This window comes from Paramisgurnus dabryanus, chromosome 6 (assembly GCF_030506205.2).
Source record: "Paramisgurnus dabryanus chromosome 6, PD_genome_1.1, whole genome shotgun sequence".
Classification (NCBI taxonomy): Eukaryota; Metazoa; Chordata; class Actinopteri; order Cypriniformes; family Cobitidae; genus Paramisgurnus; species Paramisgurnus dabryanus.
Genome location: NC_133342.1, coordinates 21,706,224 through 21,725,256, shown reverse-complemented (window position 1 = coordinate 21,725,256; position 19,033 = coordinate 21,706,224). Strand labels below are relative to the sequence as shown.

Below are 19,033 nucleotides of genomic sequence, written 5' to 3'. Positions count from 1 at the left end.
GTGGTGGTGGTGGTGGTGGTGGTGGTCCGCACTCTTCTGGGGGCCGTGGTAGCCAAACACAGGATGAGGGCTGGAACGTAGTGCCTATTACCACCAAGAGCAGGCCGATTGACACCAGTCGCCTCAGTAAAATTACGAAGGTGAGGGTTTTTGATTAAGTAAATTATACATAGCTCAAAGTTTTTGATTGATTGATTGTGTTTGACCATCATCTTCTTTATTTTGCTCTCTGCAGCCTGGTGATTTCAACAACCAGCTGCTTGCCCCAGGAGGAAAGGGGTCGTGGGGTAGCTGGGGCAAAGGAAGCAGCGGAGGCTCCGGAGCAAAGTCTACTGGAGAACAAGGTGAAAATCCGCCCAGTTTTATTTAACTTTCTGCATGGACAAGTTCAGCTATTTATTATTTCGCTTATCTTGTGTGTGGGAAGTAACATTGGTGCCAAGTTTTGCTTTTAACTCTAACGGCTAATTTAATGCTGTCCTTTTTTATATGATGCAGATCCGGGAAGACCTGCCACTAGCACACTCAACCGCTTTTCTGCATTGCAGCAGTCTGGACATCAAGTGTCTTCATCCTCGCAGGAGTCTGATCGTAGGGTACCTCAAAGGTAAGCTTTTTGCTGGGATCAATTTAAATCTTGTAATTGAAATCTTAAATGGTATCTTACCATCACCGTTCACATTTTCATCAATCTCTTGTGCAGAAATAGCTCCAGTAGGGACCGTAGCGATAGAGACCACGGTGAGCGGGACCGAGATCGTTTCGAGCGCTTCGATAGCAGGCGTGACGACCGGGATAGAGGCATGGACAGGCCCCGTCCAGCCATCACCAAGCGCAGTTTCAGCCGTGAAAATGAAGAGAGGAGAGGTGACAGCCGCGGACCTCCGGATTCAGTACGCCGCGTTGCCAGCATGACAGAAAACCGGGACAGGGGCAGTCGTGAGCGGGATCGAAGCAAAGATACAGGTGAGGGTCAACTACCCTTAGTTGCTACTGTCATGCACCCACCTTAGCTAAAATGATAAGGACAAGTTTGGCACAGTTGTAGTAGTCGAAATGGAATATTACAGATTCACAAACTGGTCATTGGGCTATTTATTTATTTTTTCAGTGAAACCGGTGTCTGCTCCTACTCCTCCACCTCCTACTCAAGCCAAACCAGCCTTGGATGAGGACCAGCTGGATAAGAAATCTAAATCAATTATTGAAGAGTATCTCCACATCAATGATCTAAAGGTATGTGTGCTCAGTCAAGATGTTCATAAAGTATGCTCTGCTCCACTGATGACCTCTATTTTGAGCCACGTGTCTGGGCCACTGATTATACACTGATGGGATTGAGGAACTGAGGAGCCATTGTCTAAAAAAAACAAAGATTTCATCGCCTTCAGCTAATTAATTTAGTAATTTCTGACTTGAAAGAATTTGAAGGCACTTCTGCTGACTTTACTCTTGTTACTGATTCATAGGAGGCAGTGCAGTGCGTGCAGGAGCTGAACAGTTCCTCTTTACTCTTTGTGTTTGTTCGGAATGGTGTGGAATCCACATTGGAGCGCAGCACCATCGCAAGAGAGCACATTGGTCTGCTGTTTCAGAAGCTTCTTGGTGCTGGAATACTTCCTGCTGAACAGTACTATAAGGGGTGAGTTCATTGTGTAGATCCCTAATTTATGACACAAAGACATTTGAAGATCGTAACCACCTGTTCCAATGATGACACCTGTTTTGTGCCACGTGTCTGGGCCACTGATGTACACTGATGGGATTGAGGAACTGAGGAACAGTTTCATTTAGGGTTGTATTTGTTGGTTAGGGAGGGTAATATGTTGTTGCATGCCTGTATGCTTTTTCTCCAGTGAAACACAAGTTATTGAAGACTTATTCACCTTATAAAACTCCTAAAAAAAACTAGAGTAGTAAACGTTCTTAATATAGGCAAAGAATCTTTTAGTTTTATCAGATTTATAAAGGACAGCAGCTCTACAGATTTCCCGATTATCCCGAGCTCCTGAAGGCGTACTGCGGGCATACTCTTAAAGTTTTAATTAGTCAGAATGCATGGAAAAGTTTTATTCCCCCAACTCTTTCCTCAGCTTTTTGCTCAAAATGTGGTATTTTTGACAAAACCTACCCATATTTGAGAGGTGATAAAAAGAGAACAAATGAAGATAGGATGAAACTTTTTTCTTTCAAAGCAGAGGGTCTGTTCTTTTATTTGATATATTGTATGTTTATATATTTAAAGAAGAACATTTTCTTTAAGACAGTGGTTCTAAACGTTATTCCTAAAGGCCCACTGCCCTGCACATTTTGTATGTTTCACTTGTTTAACACACCTGATTCAAATCATCAGCTCATTAGAAGAGATCTCCATGAACTGAACTGAGTCTGTCAGACAAGAGACATACAAAATGTGCAGGGCATTGGGCCTCCAGGAATAACGTTAAGAACCACTGCTTTCAAACATTAAACTTTTTTGAAAATTATAACAAATGCTGGCAACTTGGGGGAAAAAATGTCTGGAAAAGCGTTAAATGTATTGGTTAACTACATTTAAAAACCCATGGTTTCTGTAAGGAAAGTCAAAGGTTGTCTGTGAATGACTTGAGACTCGCTCTCATAGCATGACTGTTTTGTTCTTTTCATGGTTGAAAGCTCTTGCTTGCTGTGGTGTTGTACAGATAACGCACTACATTTGTTGTGCACAGAAACAAATAAACTGAAAGGCTTCATGATTTCTTCATGATGTACATGGATTTAATGCACTTGGTTTTAATGATTGATCTTTGCTTACTTCAGACTGCAGGAGATTCTGGAAATAGCAGACGACATGGCCATTGACATTCCTCACATTTGGCTTTACTTGGCTGAGATCATCACACCCATGTTACAAGATGGAGGCATCCCTATGGGCCAACTCTTTAGGTTAGTCACAGCTGCTGTAAAGTATTTTATTGTTGTATTTTTTTTTTATGTATGGGCACACTTTGACAGCTAAGACATGAATGAACAATCTTAAATGTTTTAAACCATTCTGATTCACAGGGAGGTGTCCAAACCTCTTCTGCCTATGGGAAAAGCAGCTGTCTTTCTGGTTGAATTGCTTAATCTTTTCTGCAAAGGATTAGTGAGTTTTATGCTGTTAAATATTTACTTACCTTTTTTTCATGTTTTATCAACAACTTTTCCAATGCTTCAACATATTTCCCCTTTCTTTTCATTTTGTAATTCTCAGAGTCACAAAAAGGCTGGATTAATGTGGTTAGAAGCGGGGCTTAGCTGGAAAGACTTCCTGCCTGAGGATGAGGATGTCAATAAGTTTGTTACAGAGCAGGTACTAAATCCCAGCTGCATGTTATTAAAAGAGGCACATGACAACACAAAGCATTTTAATGCATGTCAGAGTATAGTATATTTATGGCTGTAAGATAGGGCTGTGTTTTGGGCAACAACTTCACGATGCGAGACACATCCTAGTTCAAAATACGATGCACGTGCTTTACAGGTCAATTTTTAAATTAATTTTGTTTTAGAATTGAATAACATCATTATCGGTTTATTGTACATTGAATAAGCAGTGTTGTAACTGTTGTGTTTTTGCCATTCATTAGTTTTGGGGAAACAAGTTTAGAGCTTTTACAAAGAGTTTGCATTATATTCTTGAAAAGATCTATGAATGTATTTATAAACATTTAGTCAGACTAAATATTGTACAAAACAGAGAACCGAGATCTCTATAAAAATAATTATTAATGTGACCGGTGCTGTGGTTTGAACTAGCGATATCTTTTCACACACTTTACAGCTGCAGCTCTCTCGTATTTCTTCCCAAAGGTGTTACTGTATTAAGCAAATAGCTTATAAGCCAGCACCGCACGCATCATTGATTTTAAATGAGCACAATAGTTATATTGTGGATTGCTTTTGACATGATGTGCTTAAACCTCATGACTTGTCCAATGCAGCTGTTTAGGTTAAGATATTTGCAATATAATGCGTTTTCATTCTGAACTTATGGAGAAAGAGAGTTGCTTAAAGGGATAGTTCGGCCAAAAATGATATTAAACACATGATTAACTCACAACGAATCCGTTCGAGATGCATATGTCCATCATTTTTCAGACGATGACATTTTCAGTTATTTTAGAAAATGTTTTAGATCTTTCATTTAATTAAATGTGAATTTACAGGGTCCACGACCTTCAAGTCCAAAAAAAGTGCATCCATCCTTCACAAAATAAATCCAAATGGCTCCAGGATGATAAACAAAGGCCTTCTGAGGGTAATCCACGCAGTTTCGTTGTAGAAATATCTACATTTAAAACTTTATTAACAAAAATAACTCTCATCCCGTAATGCCACCATCTTAGTCGCGTCCGCATTCAAGATCAGAGCTTTACGCAGCGTACGGAGGTTACTCTGCTGCTGCTCTGTGCCCCCGCCCTCCGAATTTGTCATACGTCACGAAGAAAAGTGTGTACACTACGCTAATACTCTCTCCTGAATACAGAGGAGTCTAAGATGGCGGCGCTACCAGAAGGTTATTTTTGTTTATAAAGTTATAAATATGGATATTTCTACAACAACACTGCACGGATTACCATCAGAAGACCTTTATTTATCATCCTGGAGTAGGGATGTCACGGTACCAAAAATCTAGTAGTCTGTACCAATACCACAAAGAGTACGCGGTCAGTCAGTAAGTCGGTACCACAGTGTGTAAAAAAAGAACAATTATACTTAAACATTAAATTTTTTATTAATACATTTCAACATTATATAAAACTGAAGAGCTTCTGTTTAGGTTGTCTGTTAATGTTTGTTGACTTTTCTCCTGACTCTCTTGGTTTACATCCTCCTCTGGCTGATACTGTCAAAAAGAGAGATAATAAAAAAAGATTTTATTTATTAAACAAACTGTCTGACAATGACTAAAAAATCAGCTAAGGCTACAGGTGTTAAGGTGCACTTATTAACACACGCATGGGCACACACACACATACTCTGAATGCAAGCATTCGTTTAATATCACTCACATTGTTGCAGGATGAAAATGGCTATTAAAAACCCTTAATATTTCAAAAAATATTTAATCCAGTGACATTAGGCTACATTTTGCTGATAAGATGGCTAAATGGCGATGCATGGTAGCCCACTTATAGATGGTTTATAATGTTGCGCAAACAGCGTCATTAACAAATAACTGACTTACACAAAACATTAACATCTAGCATAAAGTTAGCTGGTTACATTGCATTAATGCCAGCTGCCTCAAACAAACATAATATAGGGTCTGTGTTTCAGTATAAAATAAAAGTTATACAGTTTGTATTTGATGTTAATATGAATTAAAACTTACCTTTAATTCTTTAAAGAGATCAGGGTGTCTGTCTTTCAAGAGCTTTGCCAAATTTTATGCTTGATAGCGAAAAGAAGGGATTCCCCATGTTCTTGTCTGAGGCGTTCTTCCTCTTGTGAAGCGACAAATACACACGCGCGTATATGCTGCCCCTATCAGTACCGGAAGAGTATTACAACCTCGGTACCTCCGGTACCAGAGATAGCAAGTATCGTCATGTAAAAAAAATGTTAGTATCGACTTGGTACCGAAGTATCGGTTCTCGTGACATCCTTATCCTGGATCCGTTTGGATTTATTTTGTGAAGGATGGATGCAAATTTTTTGGACTTGAAGGTCGTGGACCCCGTAACTTCACATTTAATTAACTGAAAGATCTAAAACATTTTCTAAAATAACTGAAAATGTTTTTGTTTGAAAAACGATGGACTTATGCATCTCTGACAGTATGGGGGTGAGTAAATCATGGGTTTAATATCATTTTTGGCCGAACTAACCCTTTAAACAAAACTTTTTATTTAGTTTTGTAAATAAACAAATACTTAAAGTGCATCAGAATTCATACAGGAGGTGCAGTAATATGGCAATCGTGTGTTTTGTCAGAGTAAACCTTAACCAGGTTTCCAAATATTTTAGGGCTGTAACGATTTGTTGTCAACGAATTTCATCATCGATTAGTTGGTGTGTGAAGTCACTGTCAGACAGAGTGTAGACACGCGTCCGCTTCATACAACCCAAGCTGTGCGCTTATAATTAAACTCAGGTGCTTTATACAGCACGAGCTGGCTGATCAAAGTCGGTCACGTTTTCTTCATACGACGCAGGCTGCAAATTTATTAGGCTTTGCTTCTCACTGCCAGCTTGGGAAAAAGCAAGGCAGCATTGCCAGGTCTTCTGCCTTTTGGCGGATTGCTCAATTGGGCTACTACTTTCTGCAGGTTGATGGTTTTTATTTGATTAATCTGAAAATAATTGCCCGATCAATTATGAAAGTAATCACTAGTTCCAGCCTTTAAATATATATAAAATGTTGCGATAATGCCCATGTATAAAACGTTTTTCAATGATTGGGCTACAAATTAGCTGTAAATTATGAAATGAAGCCAAATGAGGATTTTGTCCAAATGAGAGAGTGCCTATTACAAATACTACCATAAAATTGAATTGTTGCTTCAATCGGCTGAATTTTAATTGAAGCAATTTCCCAGCTGGTTGAAAATGAATAACGTGCAGCAAAGTAAGACTTTTTTATGGAATTGTGCATTAGTCTTATTGCTCAAGAGAACCATCCAAGAAGTGGAAAAGCTTCTCCCACTCTCTCGTATATATATTAGTATTTTTATGAGCACACAGCTCATTAAGATGTTTTATTTGTAGAAAATGGAGTTCACTCTGGGTGAAGAGTCCGAGAAGCCCAGTAAGAAAGAGCTGACTGCCGAGGAGCTGAGTAAACATTTGGACAGATTGTTCGAGGATAAAGCCAACAATGAGAGGATCTATGACTGGGTAGAGGTGAGCGTGTGTGCTTTGGCTAAGGTTCAAGGCTCTTTCATCAAACATTACGGTATTGCAGTATGATCAGTTTTAAAGTTACAGTGTTGGGGTGTGTCCTAACTAGTTTTTCTTTTTCTTTTAAAGGCCAACCTAGATGAGCAGCAGATGAGCTCCAATCAGTTCGTACGGGCACTGATGACGTCTGTGTGTCAGTCTGCTGTCATATGTGAGTGAATCTTCCATGTTTTATGCACTTTATTCGGACCTGAACCTGGTGTTAATTGCATTCTGCGTTAATGAACTTGCACAGGTGAGAACCCGTACAAGGTGGATGTGCAGCAGGTTAACCAAAGGGCCAAACTGCTACAGAAATACCTGTCTGATGAAGCGAAGGAGCTTCAGGCTCTCTACGCTCTCCAAGGTCTCATGGTGCAGATGGAGCAGCCTGCCAGTGAGTTTCTTTTTTGTGCCCTTTGGGACCATTGATCATTTATATTCAAAGGATAACGTTCCTTGCTATAAATTCGTTTTAAGAGCACTTTCTTCAATATATTCAGTATTTTTTATTTTTTTTGCACATTTTGAAACTCCTGTTGAAAGTGTTTCTGAATAGTGTTTCTCTTTTACGTAGATTTGCTACGCATGTTCTTCGACGCCCTGTATGATGAAGATGTGATCAAAGAGGAGGCCTTCTACAAATGGGAGTCCAGCAAAGACCCAGCCGAGCAGTTAGGGAAGGGTGTGGCTCTGAAATCCGTCACTGCCTTCTTCACATGGTTGCGAGAGGCTGAGGACGAGTCTGACAACAGCTAATTCAGATCCAGGGTAGCCCGGTTAGCACTGGACAAATACTAGTGCTGGAGACTCGTGAAAGAAGGATATCTGACAACCAAGCTGAACTTGATCCTCGTGAAGGATGGTTCAGAAAAACTACAATCATTTCTCAGTCCTCTATTGCTCTCTATATCTGTCGTGGCTGAAATCCACTAAAATGAAAATAAAATGTAACAAAAAGTTCTGCAGGACTCCTTAAACGTGTTAACGATTCATCGTCATTTATATTTTATGAGAAGTTCTTGAAAACCGTACAAACCAACGCTGCTCTTACATGTTAATATAGATTTATATGCAACGTGTGGTATATGACAACAGGAGTGGTGTCATATATATTGTGTGTAGAGGAGGGTGTGATGGGGATCTTGTACTTTGGGTTTGTTACAGCCGATCAAACGCAAAGCTCTTACCGTAGGGATTGTGTGCGTGTGCGCAAGACGATTCGTGTTTTTAAATCTACAAAATGTATAGGAGCATAGTATTTGCCGAATTCTCGAAGTGACGGATGAAATTTGAGTAGCGTTTGTATTTTTTACTTCCTGCATACTTCGTTAAGGTGTGGGCCTGTTGAAGTTGAGAATGACGGTGGATGGACTTTGACCTTTTAGTGCTGCTGGAAGAAGAGGGTGATCCAACATGCTTCCTAAATAAGCCATCCATGTTCTGCCTCCTACCCCACACTTTTGCATCTTACCTCTCTTGAAAAACTGATCGGTGTCTTCGTGGAAGCCCTGCTTGAGCAAGCCTGCAGTGGATTTTTAGGAGAAATCATTAAAACTTGAAGCATATAGAAAAATCAACTTGATGAAATGACAGTAATGATCCTAAAGCCTTTTCTACTTGCAAAGTGGAAACACATTTCAGGAGCGTTCTGTACATATATATGAAAATGTTTCTTTTTTGTTTTATTTTCAGAAATTAAAAGTTAAAAAATCTGATGTAATGCCATTTATTTTTTCCAACAGAAATGGCAGTTTCCCTGTATTTAAGATTTGTTTTCTTCCACATGGTAAGAGGTGCTTACAGTGATCCGTTGATTAGTTTTATTGAAACAAATTGTGTAAATATTTTTTGCTCTTTATTATTTAAGGAATTAATGCTTTCGCATCAACTGGAAACCTTGGAGAGTTAAAACATTGCAAATAATAAAAGATTATCAAGTTGCTAAATAGAGTGTGTTTGAGGGATGTGGAGTCTCGGGGTAAAGGTGTTCATTTGCTGCTCTTGGTCAGTAAGTGCCGTTTGGAGAAGAGAATCTGTTGTTTTTTTACTTTGCGAACAGCAGTTTGCTGCTTTTAGAAAGCAGCCAGCCTTGCTGCCACAAGAGGGCGCACGACACACATTGAAGCATATTCGTGCATTAAAACATTTTGGGGTGGTTTCCCGGGCAGAGATTAGTTTAAGCCAGGCCTAGCCCTTAGTTGAATTAGGGAAATTAACTAGTTTTGAGAAACATGCCGTGCTAGAAACATTACTTGTGTGCATTTTGAGGCAAAACAGGGCACAGGTGTATTTTAAGATATGTCAGTGTAAATTGTTTTCAGTTTGGACAGCACTTACATTTATTTTAGTCTAGGAATATATTCTAATCCCTATCCGGGAAACTGCCCCTTTAAGATTTGTTTTTGTATTTGTTTGACAGTAGTGTTTGCTGCTAAAGTATTTAAAGGAACTCAACCACATTTTGGGAATTAAGCTTATTCACAGTATCCCCCAGAGTTAGCTAAGTCTCTACATACCCCCATTAGCTTAGCTAAGCACAAAGACTGGAAGTGAATGGCTCCAGCTAGCTAACTGCTCCCAATAAGTGACAAAATAACGCCAGCATTTTCCTATTTAAGTGTTGTTCCTTTAAAGCGAGTGTTTTAAATACAAGCAGCTCTCATTTGGCTTTTTTGACTGCACTATGAAGAAGTAGTATTGTACATTTATTTTTAACATAATTTTGTTATCTATAGTTTAGTTCCAAAACGAGATAACTCCGTTGTCATTTTTCAAAAATGTAGTGCATTCTGATTAAAGGGATAGTTTACCCCAAAATTGAAATTCTGTCATTTACTCACACTTATGTTGTTACAAACCTGTATAAGACCTGCATCACACTAAACCGTTCGTGGACCCCATTTACTTACATGGTATTCTTTTTTTCCCCACTATGGAAGTAAATGGGGTCTACGAACGGTTTTGGTTACAAACATTTCTTAAAATATATTTGTGTTTATCAGATCAAAGAAATGTATACAGGTTTGTAACAACATGAGTGATTGAATTGACACAATTTTCATTTTTGGGTAAACTATCCCTTTAATATCAATTAAGCTGCAGTTGTTTTTTGATTTAAGCCTTCCTAACTAAAAAAAAACCACACAATAAAAACATCATAACATCAGTAGTAGTAGTGCTGGCGTAGGGACAAAGTTGTGTCAACACATTTATGCTGGTTACGATTGTGTTCACCAATGCAGTCAGTTAATTATTGCTTTATTTTAAGTGTTACATTTCTGATTGAGCACGTGTTATGAATGAATCACGATCAATCACAGAAGGTAGACAGCGTTCCTGTAGTAAGTTATTTAAAACCGCAGACCACCCTTGAGGCTGGCTTATTACACTTTTTCCATGTATCTCATGCACATCTGCTGTTATGGCTTCTGACTAGTGCTGAATTAAAGATGATTTGTTTTTCCCCAAACAGGTTTTGTAAAAGCACGATGTGATTTTGTCGTAGCTTCTCGACCTTGAAATAATGCAGTTTAAGGTAAATTGGTGCGCGACTGCCTGTCCGTGATGGAGCACAATGTATGGTTCATAGATAAAATAAGCTGGACATGCAGACAGCTGTGTTTGTTTGTTTGTTTATATAATTTATATTTTAAATGTTATACAAGCTTATATACATCGGCTGCATAACGTGTTTTTTCAAAATCTTAACATGCCAGTCTACACTGTACCGCACATTGCTCTTAACCCAGAGGATGTAAATGCAAAAATTAGCGTTTTACGTCCACCCATCACAGCAGCGGCTCCGCGCGCGTGAAAAAGACTCATGTATCTTTAAGAGCGCGCGCATTACAGGTGGGATGACGCTGTCAGAGAGATTCGGTGTGCTGGGGACGATGTGTTTCGTGGGTTAACGCCACTCATTTCTGCCCCTCTCTCGATGCTGAAGAAAAGGTTGTGGTCTGTTATTCGCTGCCGAAGACGGCTTCGGGAATATTTTCTTCAGACCCGACGCTAATGTTGTATCCATGTGCAATGCTTTTGACAGCATTACCTCAACTGAATCTAAAGGTACGTGTGCCCCGAAACGCTTATCAGCGATCATTCTTTTGATGCATGAAATGCATGTGTTATTGTGTTGAATAGGCCGTCACGTACCGTGACAGCGGTTGGAGACAGCGCTCGCCTGTTGCCAGGACACGAACGCGCTGTCGCCGTTGCGCTGTTGTTTATGAATCTGATCTGCTTATCAATCTGTCCATCAATCTCTGGCCGCTAATACTTTGGATCTTGGCACAAGTCTTTAATCAAGACACGAGACTTTTGAATTGAATCATGTATCAGGGCCTCTATCACCTCAATTAGAAGCAAAATGCACCTGAACCTAACCAGTTATACGTGGCATTACTGTTTTTTTTTATCATGGATAGCGGCTGACTGGATACAGATGAGTTAACTTGTCTTCTATGTGAAAAGGTCAATTCGATCATGATGCGCAGGTAAACACACAATAAAGCAGAATAACTCGGACACAACGGCAGATTTTGTAGACGTTTGATTGCGTGTTGTGCATGGTCAATGGGAATTAATGATGCTCGGGGACAGATGGTTCACCGGTTACCTGTTGCTATAACGACCGGCCCTTATATTGCGTTAACTGGATTGTGTGGCTTTCCATGTATTGAGCTCAGGTGGCACGCGCTCAGATGCGTTATCGTTAAGCGCAGCTTAAATTCTTTTGCAATTGCTGACCTTTACAAGGTTTAACATGTTTATATATTTTGAACAGCCATTGAGAAATCCTGGATTGTTCGGACAAGACAAAACGATCCACGATGCATAGTTGAATTGCTTGCTTGTTTATTTGTATGCCAAAATAAATATACAGTTTCTTAAATTGAATAATTGAATATAGTTGTGCTTATCCCATGTTGTATTAAATGGGATTACTTTTTTGTTTGTTTTTGACATGTACTGTGTAAGAAAATAATAAATGTTATTGGTATAATACCTCAGCCAAAGGTTTAAAGTATTAACATATGAATGGGCTCGGAGGCATGCTTACCCTTAGCAAATAATATACTTTTCGACGTTTATACACATTTATTCACATCTTAAAAAACCCAGAGGAACATTTTATTGCTCATTTTTTTTTTGCTTAGTAGATTCAGTTGTTTACATTTGAGTGTCAACTCGGTCTCAGATGTTTCTCCTTAAATAAAAACAAATGAGACGAATGGTCTTTGATGCTTTAAGTGTATCAAGCCGTAAAATTAATGTAGGTTGCATTCTAGCATCTATGGCTATATTCATGTCAAGAACTGGTTAATCCATACACATGTTGGGAGAAGGACAATTTGGCATCTCCAGTTTACCTAACCTGCATGTTTTTGGCCTGTGGGAGGAAACCGGAGTACCCGGAGTAAAGCCACGCTGACACACGGAGAACATGCAAACCCCACACAGAAAGGCCTCCTGACCTAGCCGGGGCACGAACCAGGGACCTTTTTTGCTGTGAGGCAACAGTGCTACCCACTGTGCCACCGACTGAATTTAGGTAAATCTTCAATAATATAAACCTGTGATTACAGACGTGGCAATATAAGTTCAGTCTGTGACATCGTTGAAATCTCTTCTGAAACTAATGAAGACATTTGTAAGATCTCTGTGTCTTTTATCAGGAGAAATATCTGAGATGCAGGAGGCTTAAGCTAAAGTTTCCATTAGCTCTCTATTAAATCTCATTGATGTCTAGGAGAGCTAATTGAGATGATTTTTTTCGGTTATTTTTATTTCAGTGGCCCCATTTCAATAACTCTGACCAATGTGTCTCGCCTGTACATGACAGCTAACCCCAAATCGCAGAAAAATATTTGACCCACATACCAAACTAAAAGATGGCTGGCAGCTGGTGCCGTTGCAATCTTCTTCAGGAGCTGCTTTTTCTTATGAGCTTTAGAGGGCAATCTGACTTAAGTATGTCTACCTCTGTCCCAGACTGTGATGTCACGCACATGCATTTCAGTACCACCTGTGTGATCTTTTTGTGGTGGATGGGGAGGGTTCGATACCACAGCATGGCATAGTGGCCTACTTGTTTTGTAGTTTACGATGTCCTTTACTTCTCCTGATTAATTCAGAATAGAAACTAGATCTGTGATAATTTTTTTTTAAGATGTGCAGTACAAGTGCTACAAATAGCAACCTCGTCATTCAAAGCATCACAATGGATGTCACATGTCAATTCCGATTGTGATCATCTATCCCATTAATATCACATGCCAAAGGTTGTTAGCCCCCAGCTGTGGCCAGACTTTTTATTATCATGTTGAGAACGCCAGGCTAATTTTATCTGACATGGCATTGAATTCTGTTTGCAAATTAACAAGCCACAGGAAGAGCAATAATTTACCAAATATGTCTGAGTCGCTTTATTATTAATGTCACTGTTTGGGTGATATCTTGTTTTATAGTCTTACCTTCTTTTGGAGGTCTTATAGATTGCTTTGAAAAATATAACTAAAGCTAATTTTAGGTTAACTCTTCCCATAATGGTATAACTAACATCTGTGTTGTGTATTTTGGTCTAAATAAGACACTTGTGCATCTTGCTTTTCCAGGTTGATGACCCTATTGATATGCTCCCCAAGTCAAGAAAAGCCCTTAGCATCCAGGAAATCGCAGCTCTGGCCAGATCATCATTTAATGGTAAGGATTTCAAACATCTAGCTCCATTCTTCAGAATTGACATCTGTTAGTAAAAAACTGAGTAACTTATTTTTCTCTCTTTACAGGCATCTCACAGGTGGTGAAGGACCATGTGACCAAACCCACAGCTATGGCTCAGGGCCGGGTGGCTCATCTGATTGAGTGGAAAGGCTGGTCTAAACCTTTAGACCCTCCATCTGCTACACTGCAGTCTCACTTTAACTCCTACTCCCATCTTAGTGAGGGCGAGCAGGAGGCCCGGTTTGCAGCAGGTGGGTGTCGCCATCATTACTGCTGACTAAGAGCCAAAGAGATAACCTTTGTTTTTCAACATTAAGATTTTAAGTTTACATTTATGTGATCTTTTTTGTGGCCTTTATATTTATTGCATTTCTGTCCCTAGTATGAGAAATAATATATATTATTGAAACTATTATAATGACATTTAATAACAACAATATATATGTTAATAATAACAATCGATTTCTGATAATTATTTTGAGAGTAAAACACTTTTACAATTACAGTAGCTTTATTATTATTATTATAATACATATTTTAGGTGCTGTTGTGTGACATGAAGTTAAGAGAAATTGTTTTGTTGATGTGATATAAAATGGCATTTATTTTACTTCTAAAGTCGAAAATTGCATTACAAATATTAAATAATGTAATAATAATATAAATGCTCATTGCTTTTTATTCAGTGTCAGTCAACTTCAAATCTTCCGACATAGACAGAAAAGTTTTAGACATCAGCAGATGGTGTTAAATCAGATTACAGTCACACAGCTACACCTGCTAATCCTGCTTGCTCTGTATTGTCTCTTCTCTTTATTATAGCAAATAAGCTTTAGATTTTAAACTTAAACAATAACTTTTGCTTTATCTCTGGAAAAGATATTTTGCTGTTGCATGAAAGTTCATTGACAATGTTATTTGAAATGATTAATTTTTTTAGGTGTGGCTGAACAGTTTGCCATAGCAGAGGCAAAGCTCCGTGCCTGGACTTCTGTAGATGAGGAAGACATGGATGATGAGTCTTATGAGGAGGAGCCTATTATTAATGATGAGCAAAACACCGCAACTGAGATTTCAGGTGAGTGTGCATAATTTCATGATATGTGCATTTTTCTTTAGACTTGATGCTGTATGTCTATTTTTTAGGTTTTGTGAAAAGGTTCCACATTGGTTGAAAGGATAGTTTACATTTATATAAGCCTGGGAATGGCAGAAATTCACTTAGGGGTTAATTTTAGATGACTCCAGATGGGTTTTAAATGTACAATTTTTATGTTTACTGCTAAGTATGTTTTAGTGGTTTCAAACTGGGGGCCGGGGGCCGCGAGATGGTGCCAGGGGGGCCCCACACTGTAAAAAAATTCCGTAGAAATTGCAGCTGGGTTGCCGGTAACTTACCGTAGATTTAAATGTATGTTTTTTACTGGCAACATTTTGTTCAAAGTTAAATGAACATTAAACATTTACAAGTCTTTGTCTTTATAGAGTAAAACTAAAAAAACAGCATCAAGCAAAACATTCTGGGAAACAAAATCTGAAGCAAAAAACAGAAAAAGGTTGATGATGATTTCTGGTTCCCAGAATGCTTTGCATGAGGCTGTTATTGTATAGTTGTATTCTGTAAAGATAAAGACTTGTTAATATTTAAAATTTATTTAACTTTGAACAAACTCTTGCCAGTAAATATTAATAACATAAATTTAAATCTACGGTAAATTACCGGCAACCCAGCTGCAAAACCATTGAAATTTCTACGGAATTTTTTTACAGTGCAGTTTTATGACATTTTATGAAATACATTAATTTATCATGAATTCTTTGTAATTAAACCTAAAAATTAAGGCTAAAAAGCACTACTTTTTTGTATAATTTAATATATTTTTTAATAAAATGTTGAGATTTAGAACAGTTTTTTGTCACAAATTTTCTTTGGGGGGGCCGTGAAGGAATGCACCGTACACAAGGGGGCGGGGGCCACATGCTGAAAAAGTTTGGGAACCACTGATTTAAGTCACATAAACTTTTAACAATTTAACAGGAAATTTGTCCTCCTATAAATGTGAAAATTTAGATATTAATTAATGGATATTTTAAATAAGAGAAAATATCTGAAATGAAACCGATACATCAGTCATGCAGTGCCACTGTGGCATATCATGTGAAAAGCTTGATGATGTATTATAGAATAGTAGTTCAATTAAATCCACTTTCCAATTTCAAAAATTCTAACCAGTTTCCCATATGGCAAAAATTAGTTAACTGTCGCTGTCCCGTGACACCTAAATTTACTTCTGTATTTTTCATGTAAATGTTAATCTATCATGACAAACTGTATGTTGTTGAAAAGGTCTAAGAATGTAGATTTCATATTTCAAAACCTTTTAGCAGTAATAATAATGCAGTAACTGTAATTTATTCATTTGTGACAAGCAGAGTATGCAGCAAACCAACACAAACCTCAGTATTTTGATCATTTTATGTATTATTATTTTTAAGGGCATATCATTTTTTTTATTTGTATCAAATAAAAATGCAATATTGTATTATTTTAATTTTTACCTCCAGACTCATTTCCATAAAAAACATTAAACTAAATAACAATACCAAAATTAGGCTTCTAGACCAAAAAAATGCCAGAGTTATATTAATTTGAAGGTGTTTATCACCTTTTTCACCCCCCCCCACTCAATAAGGGCTGCGCCAGTTAAAGGGTTAAATATATTTTAAAAAATATATTTTGAAATATGTTTACAAAGATATATTTTTCACTGATATATTTTTTGCCTTTTTGTATATTTTGAAATATATTTTTAAAATAAAATTTATAGCATTAAAAATATATTTAGCCCTCCATATATTTCAATCCAAGGAAAAATTAATGTTGCACTGGAAGAAAAACTTTATTACGAAACCGTAAACATAACCGTTTTAAAAAGGTTAAAATTAAATATATTTTCAACTTCAATTTATACTTTATAAAAGTACTTGTATTTAGCATACATTTAAAAATAAATTTTTGCCATATGGAATGTAAAATTAGAAATATATTTGCTTGCCCTTGAAATATATTTTGAAATGTATGTTGATATATGAAGAATAAAACTAAATATATTTCCAAATTCAAAAATATATTCAATTGAGCATAACATTCTACAAAATGTATTTCGCTCATATTTAAAATATATTTTTGGCAAGAGAAATGTATTTTTTGCCATATGGGTTAAGGTGGAACTACGTTCCTTATCGAAATTCCCTCCAATTTCCAGCCCTGCCTATCTATTAAAATTCTCAAATAATTTTCATTAACATGATCTTTTCAAATGCTGGAATTACATCTAAATTTATCTTGAATTCAGAGTTTCACATTATGTAGCCCACAGAAGGAATACAATCCTGAAAGATTTAAATTTTTTGGGTCACATTAAATCCTCTTGTGAGTGTTTTTGTTATGTTTGTCCTTCTTTCCTTTTTCTCATCCACTCTTTATCATTAGCTTATTTATATCATGTTATGTTGTTTTCTACACTATATTCTCAATTTCTTTTCTCTTGTGTCTCATTTTGTTTTCTGACCTAATTGTTTGACTTTTTGCTCCTCTCTTAGATGCTGTATTGTCCGATCAAAATTGCCCCGTGCCAAATCAGTCTGAGACAGACAATGCTCAAATCCAGTCCTCTGATGCTGCCGTCATCCAACCAGACACAGATCAGAACATGGAGGAACCAAGCTCCGCCCACATTGACCACGATGAGGCGGTCATCTCAGAAGATGTACCACAGGGGGAATTTTCAGATGAGGAGGAAAACAGTGTCACAAAACCAGATCGCAGGCCTTTGTGGAGCAAGGGAGATTCCTGCTACTACTCCACCTCCTACTCTGAGTCTGCTCTCTCACCTGAGGAAGGAGAAGATGTGGAGGAAGGAGAGGACAACGTCTTTCAGGAAGTCATCCGCTGGTACAGACACTGCAGAAGCATCTCCGATACTTCTGGAGCTTTGTCTTTCGATGAGGTGGAGGAAGAGGAGCAAGAAGAAGTTTCAAAGCAGTGACGTTGTGCTCTCTCTCGTCCGTTTGTTTTGTTCCCTTTGTAGTATCTTTACTGTGAATCGTTTGTCCAGTCTGTTGTGCATTCACAGACGTGACTGTGTCTGAAAGCCAAAAATGCTGCCGTCACGGGTAGTATGGGGGATGTTCATAGCCAATGTTTCCTGTCTTCTAAAACGCCTTCGTCTGGTTGGTTTTCAATCCCATATTGCGTACAGTTGGTGGAAATAAAAAATAGCACCTAAAAAGATGCTTAAAGGGCAAAAGATGTACTATATGTACTTTTTCACAATTTGTGACTTATTTTTTCTGAGAAATAATGTAGTCACTATATATATTTTCATTGTTATCTCTTAAATTTGGATGCAGTTTTGAAACCACTCCTTAGGAGGTGACTTCACTATCTGTGAAGTCATCGGCCTTTAGGTTTGGGACGCAGCCAGTGATGTGTTTTTTTATGCATACTGTGTATTTGATCTGTTCCTGCTCTTTTTCTCTGCCTTCTCTTTATCTCCTTATATTTGAAGTAAGAGTTAAAAAACTCATTTCCTGGTTTGATTTGAGAGTAGGAGGATAGTGACATTACAGAATGAGTTTCCACTGTGGCACGCCGCTGTGTGATGCTTCTTATCTGTGCGCTCTGTTGATTCAGCAGCCTCGCAGTCCGTCATATCTGAGTGACGGCACATCTGTTTCCCAATTGTAAGGAAAACGTTTTCAAATGTTTTTTTTTCTTTCGTGGCTCATTGTAAATTGTCGCTAATATTTCAGGATTGCGGGTTTCCAGAGGGACACAACCGACCCAGTTCTTTATGTTCATTTGATTTCGATGTCACGCTGAAAGTGCTTGTGTGTTTTGGCTTGCTCCAGAAAAGTTAAGGTGCAATGGAAGTTTATCTGCTTTGATGGAGCATTGTGTCTCTGAATAGAATGTGCCTGTTATTATGATCACTGTGTGATGTATATTGTAAAATGAGTGAGAATCCTTTATTATATTATATTTCCTTCTATTCTTCTCTTTAGCTTCACATCAACATAGGTGTTTTTTATGTCATCGGCTGCTAAATGAACAGGTTTCTTGACGTTTCTAGATTGTTCAACCTTGAAATGCAGCTGTAGTTAAATAGTACATGAATATGGTCAATGGCTTTCCAAACTGCATTCATTTGTGGCAAAAGCATGGAGGAAAGGCTGTGTAAATCCAAAACAACCATTTTTATCCTCATTATGGACTGCTAATGTCATGATGTGAATGTGTAACCCCCACCCAAAGTTTTCTTTTTTTAATTGTTTGTACAAAAATGTACGAGGTCAAATGTGAGAATTATGATTGCATTAAAGTTATGTGTATATT

The 19,033-nt window shown here is 37.9% G+C and overlaps 2 protein-coding genes and 2 non-coding genes across 5 annotated transcripts in view; all 4 read left to right on the top strand.

Moving 5' to 3' along the window:
* eif4g1a (eukaryotic translation initiation factor 4 gamma, 1a) overlaps nt 1-8,855 on the top strand; it is a 26,364-nt gene extending 17,509 nt beyond the window's left edge. Inside the window, exons 23-35 of the mRNA XM_065276048.2 lie at nt 1-140; nt 236-344; nt 499-607; nt 704-966; nt 1,112-1,236; nt 1,470-1,642; nt 2,800-2,925; nt 3,046-3,127; nt 3,236-3,334; nt 6,736-6,870; nt 6,997-7,078; nt 7,163-7,303; nt 7,484-8,855. Of these exons, the coding sequence (XP_065132120.1) occupies nt 1-140; nt 236-344; nt 499-607; nt 704-966; nt 1,112-1,236; nt 1,470-1,642; nt 2,800-2,925; nt 3,046-3,127; nt 3,236-3,334; nt 6,736-6,870; nt 6,997-7,078; nt 7,163-7,303; nt 7,484-7,665 (1,766 nt within the window). The 3' untranslated portion in view covers nt 7,666-8,855. The remainder of the gene's footprint in view (nt 141-235; nt 345-498; nt 608-703; nt 967-1,111; nt 1,237-1,469; nt 1,643-2,799; nt 2,926-3,045; nt 3,128-3,235; nt 3,335-6,735; nt 6,871-6,996; nt 7,079-7,162; nt 7,304-7,483) is intronic.
* Nucleotides 1,277-1,353, top strand: LOC135767532 (small nucleolar RNA SNORD66). Its single transcript, XR_010542068.1, has one exon. It is a non-coding gene; the product is annotated as a small nucleolar RNA SNORD66 (small nucleolar RNA).
* On the top strand, nt 1,706-1,781 carry LOC135767531 (small nucleolar RNA SNORD66). The gene has a single exon (XR_010542067.1). It is a non-coding gene; the product is annotated as a small nucleolar RNA SNORD66 (small nucleolar RNA).
* A 1,744-nt stretch (nt 8,856-10,599) lies between the features above and the next one.
* fam131aa (family with sequence similarity 131 member Aa) lies at nt 10,600-19,033 on the top strand. 2 transcript variants are annotated; one of them, XM_065276044.2, is made up of 6 exons: nt 10,600-10,977; nt 12,311-12,463; nt 13,527-13,614; nt 13,701-13,886; nt 14,576-14,713; nt 17,239-19,033. In XM_065276044.2, exons 3-6 carry the CDS (start codon nt 13,545-13,547, stop codon nt 17,682-17,684), a joined length of 840 nt encoding a protein of 279 aa, XP_065132116.1. In that variant the 5' UTR covers nt 10,600-10,977; nt 12,311-12,463; nt 13,527-13,544; the 3' UTR covers nt 17,685-19,033. The 2 variants fall into 2 exon arrangements, with proteins under 2 accessions (XP_065132116.1, XP_065132114.1); XM_065276042.2 differs by lacking the exon at nt 12,311-12,463 and having other exon boundaries at nt 10,604-10,977.

Excerpts from the sequence above, each read along its gene's own strand:
- fam131aa (XM_065276042.2), top strand. The coding sequence starts at position 10,924 with ATGTTGTATCCATGTGCAATGCTTTTGACAGCATTACCTCAACTGAAT. Across the intron at positions 13,615-13,700 it reads GGCCAGATCATCATTTAATG|GCATCTCACAGGTGGTGAAG; the intron begins GTAAGGATTTCA and ends CTCTCTTTACAG. Across the intron at positions 13,887-14,575 it reads GGAGGCCCGGTTTGCAGCAG|GTGTGGCTGAACAGTTTGCC; the intron begins GTGGGTGTCGCC and ends TAATTTTTTTAG.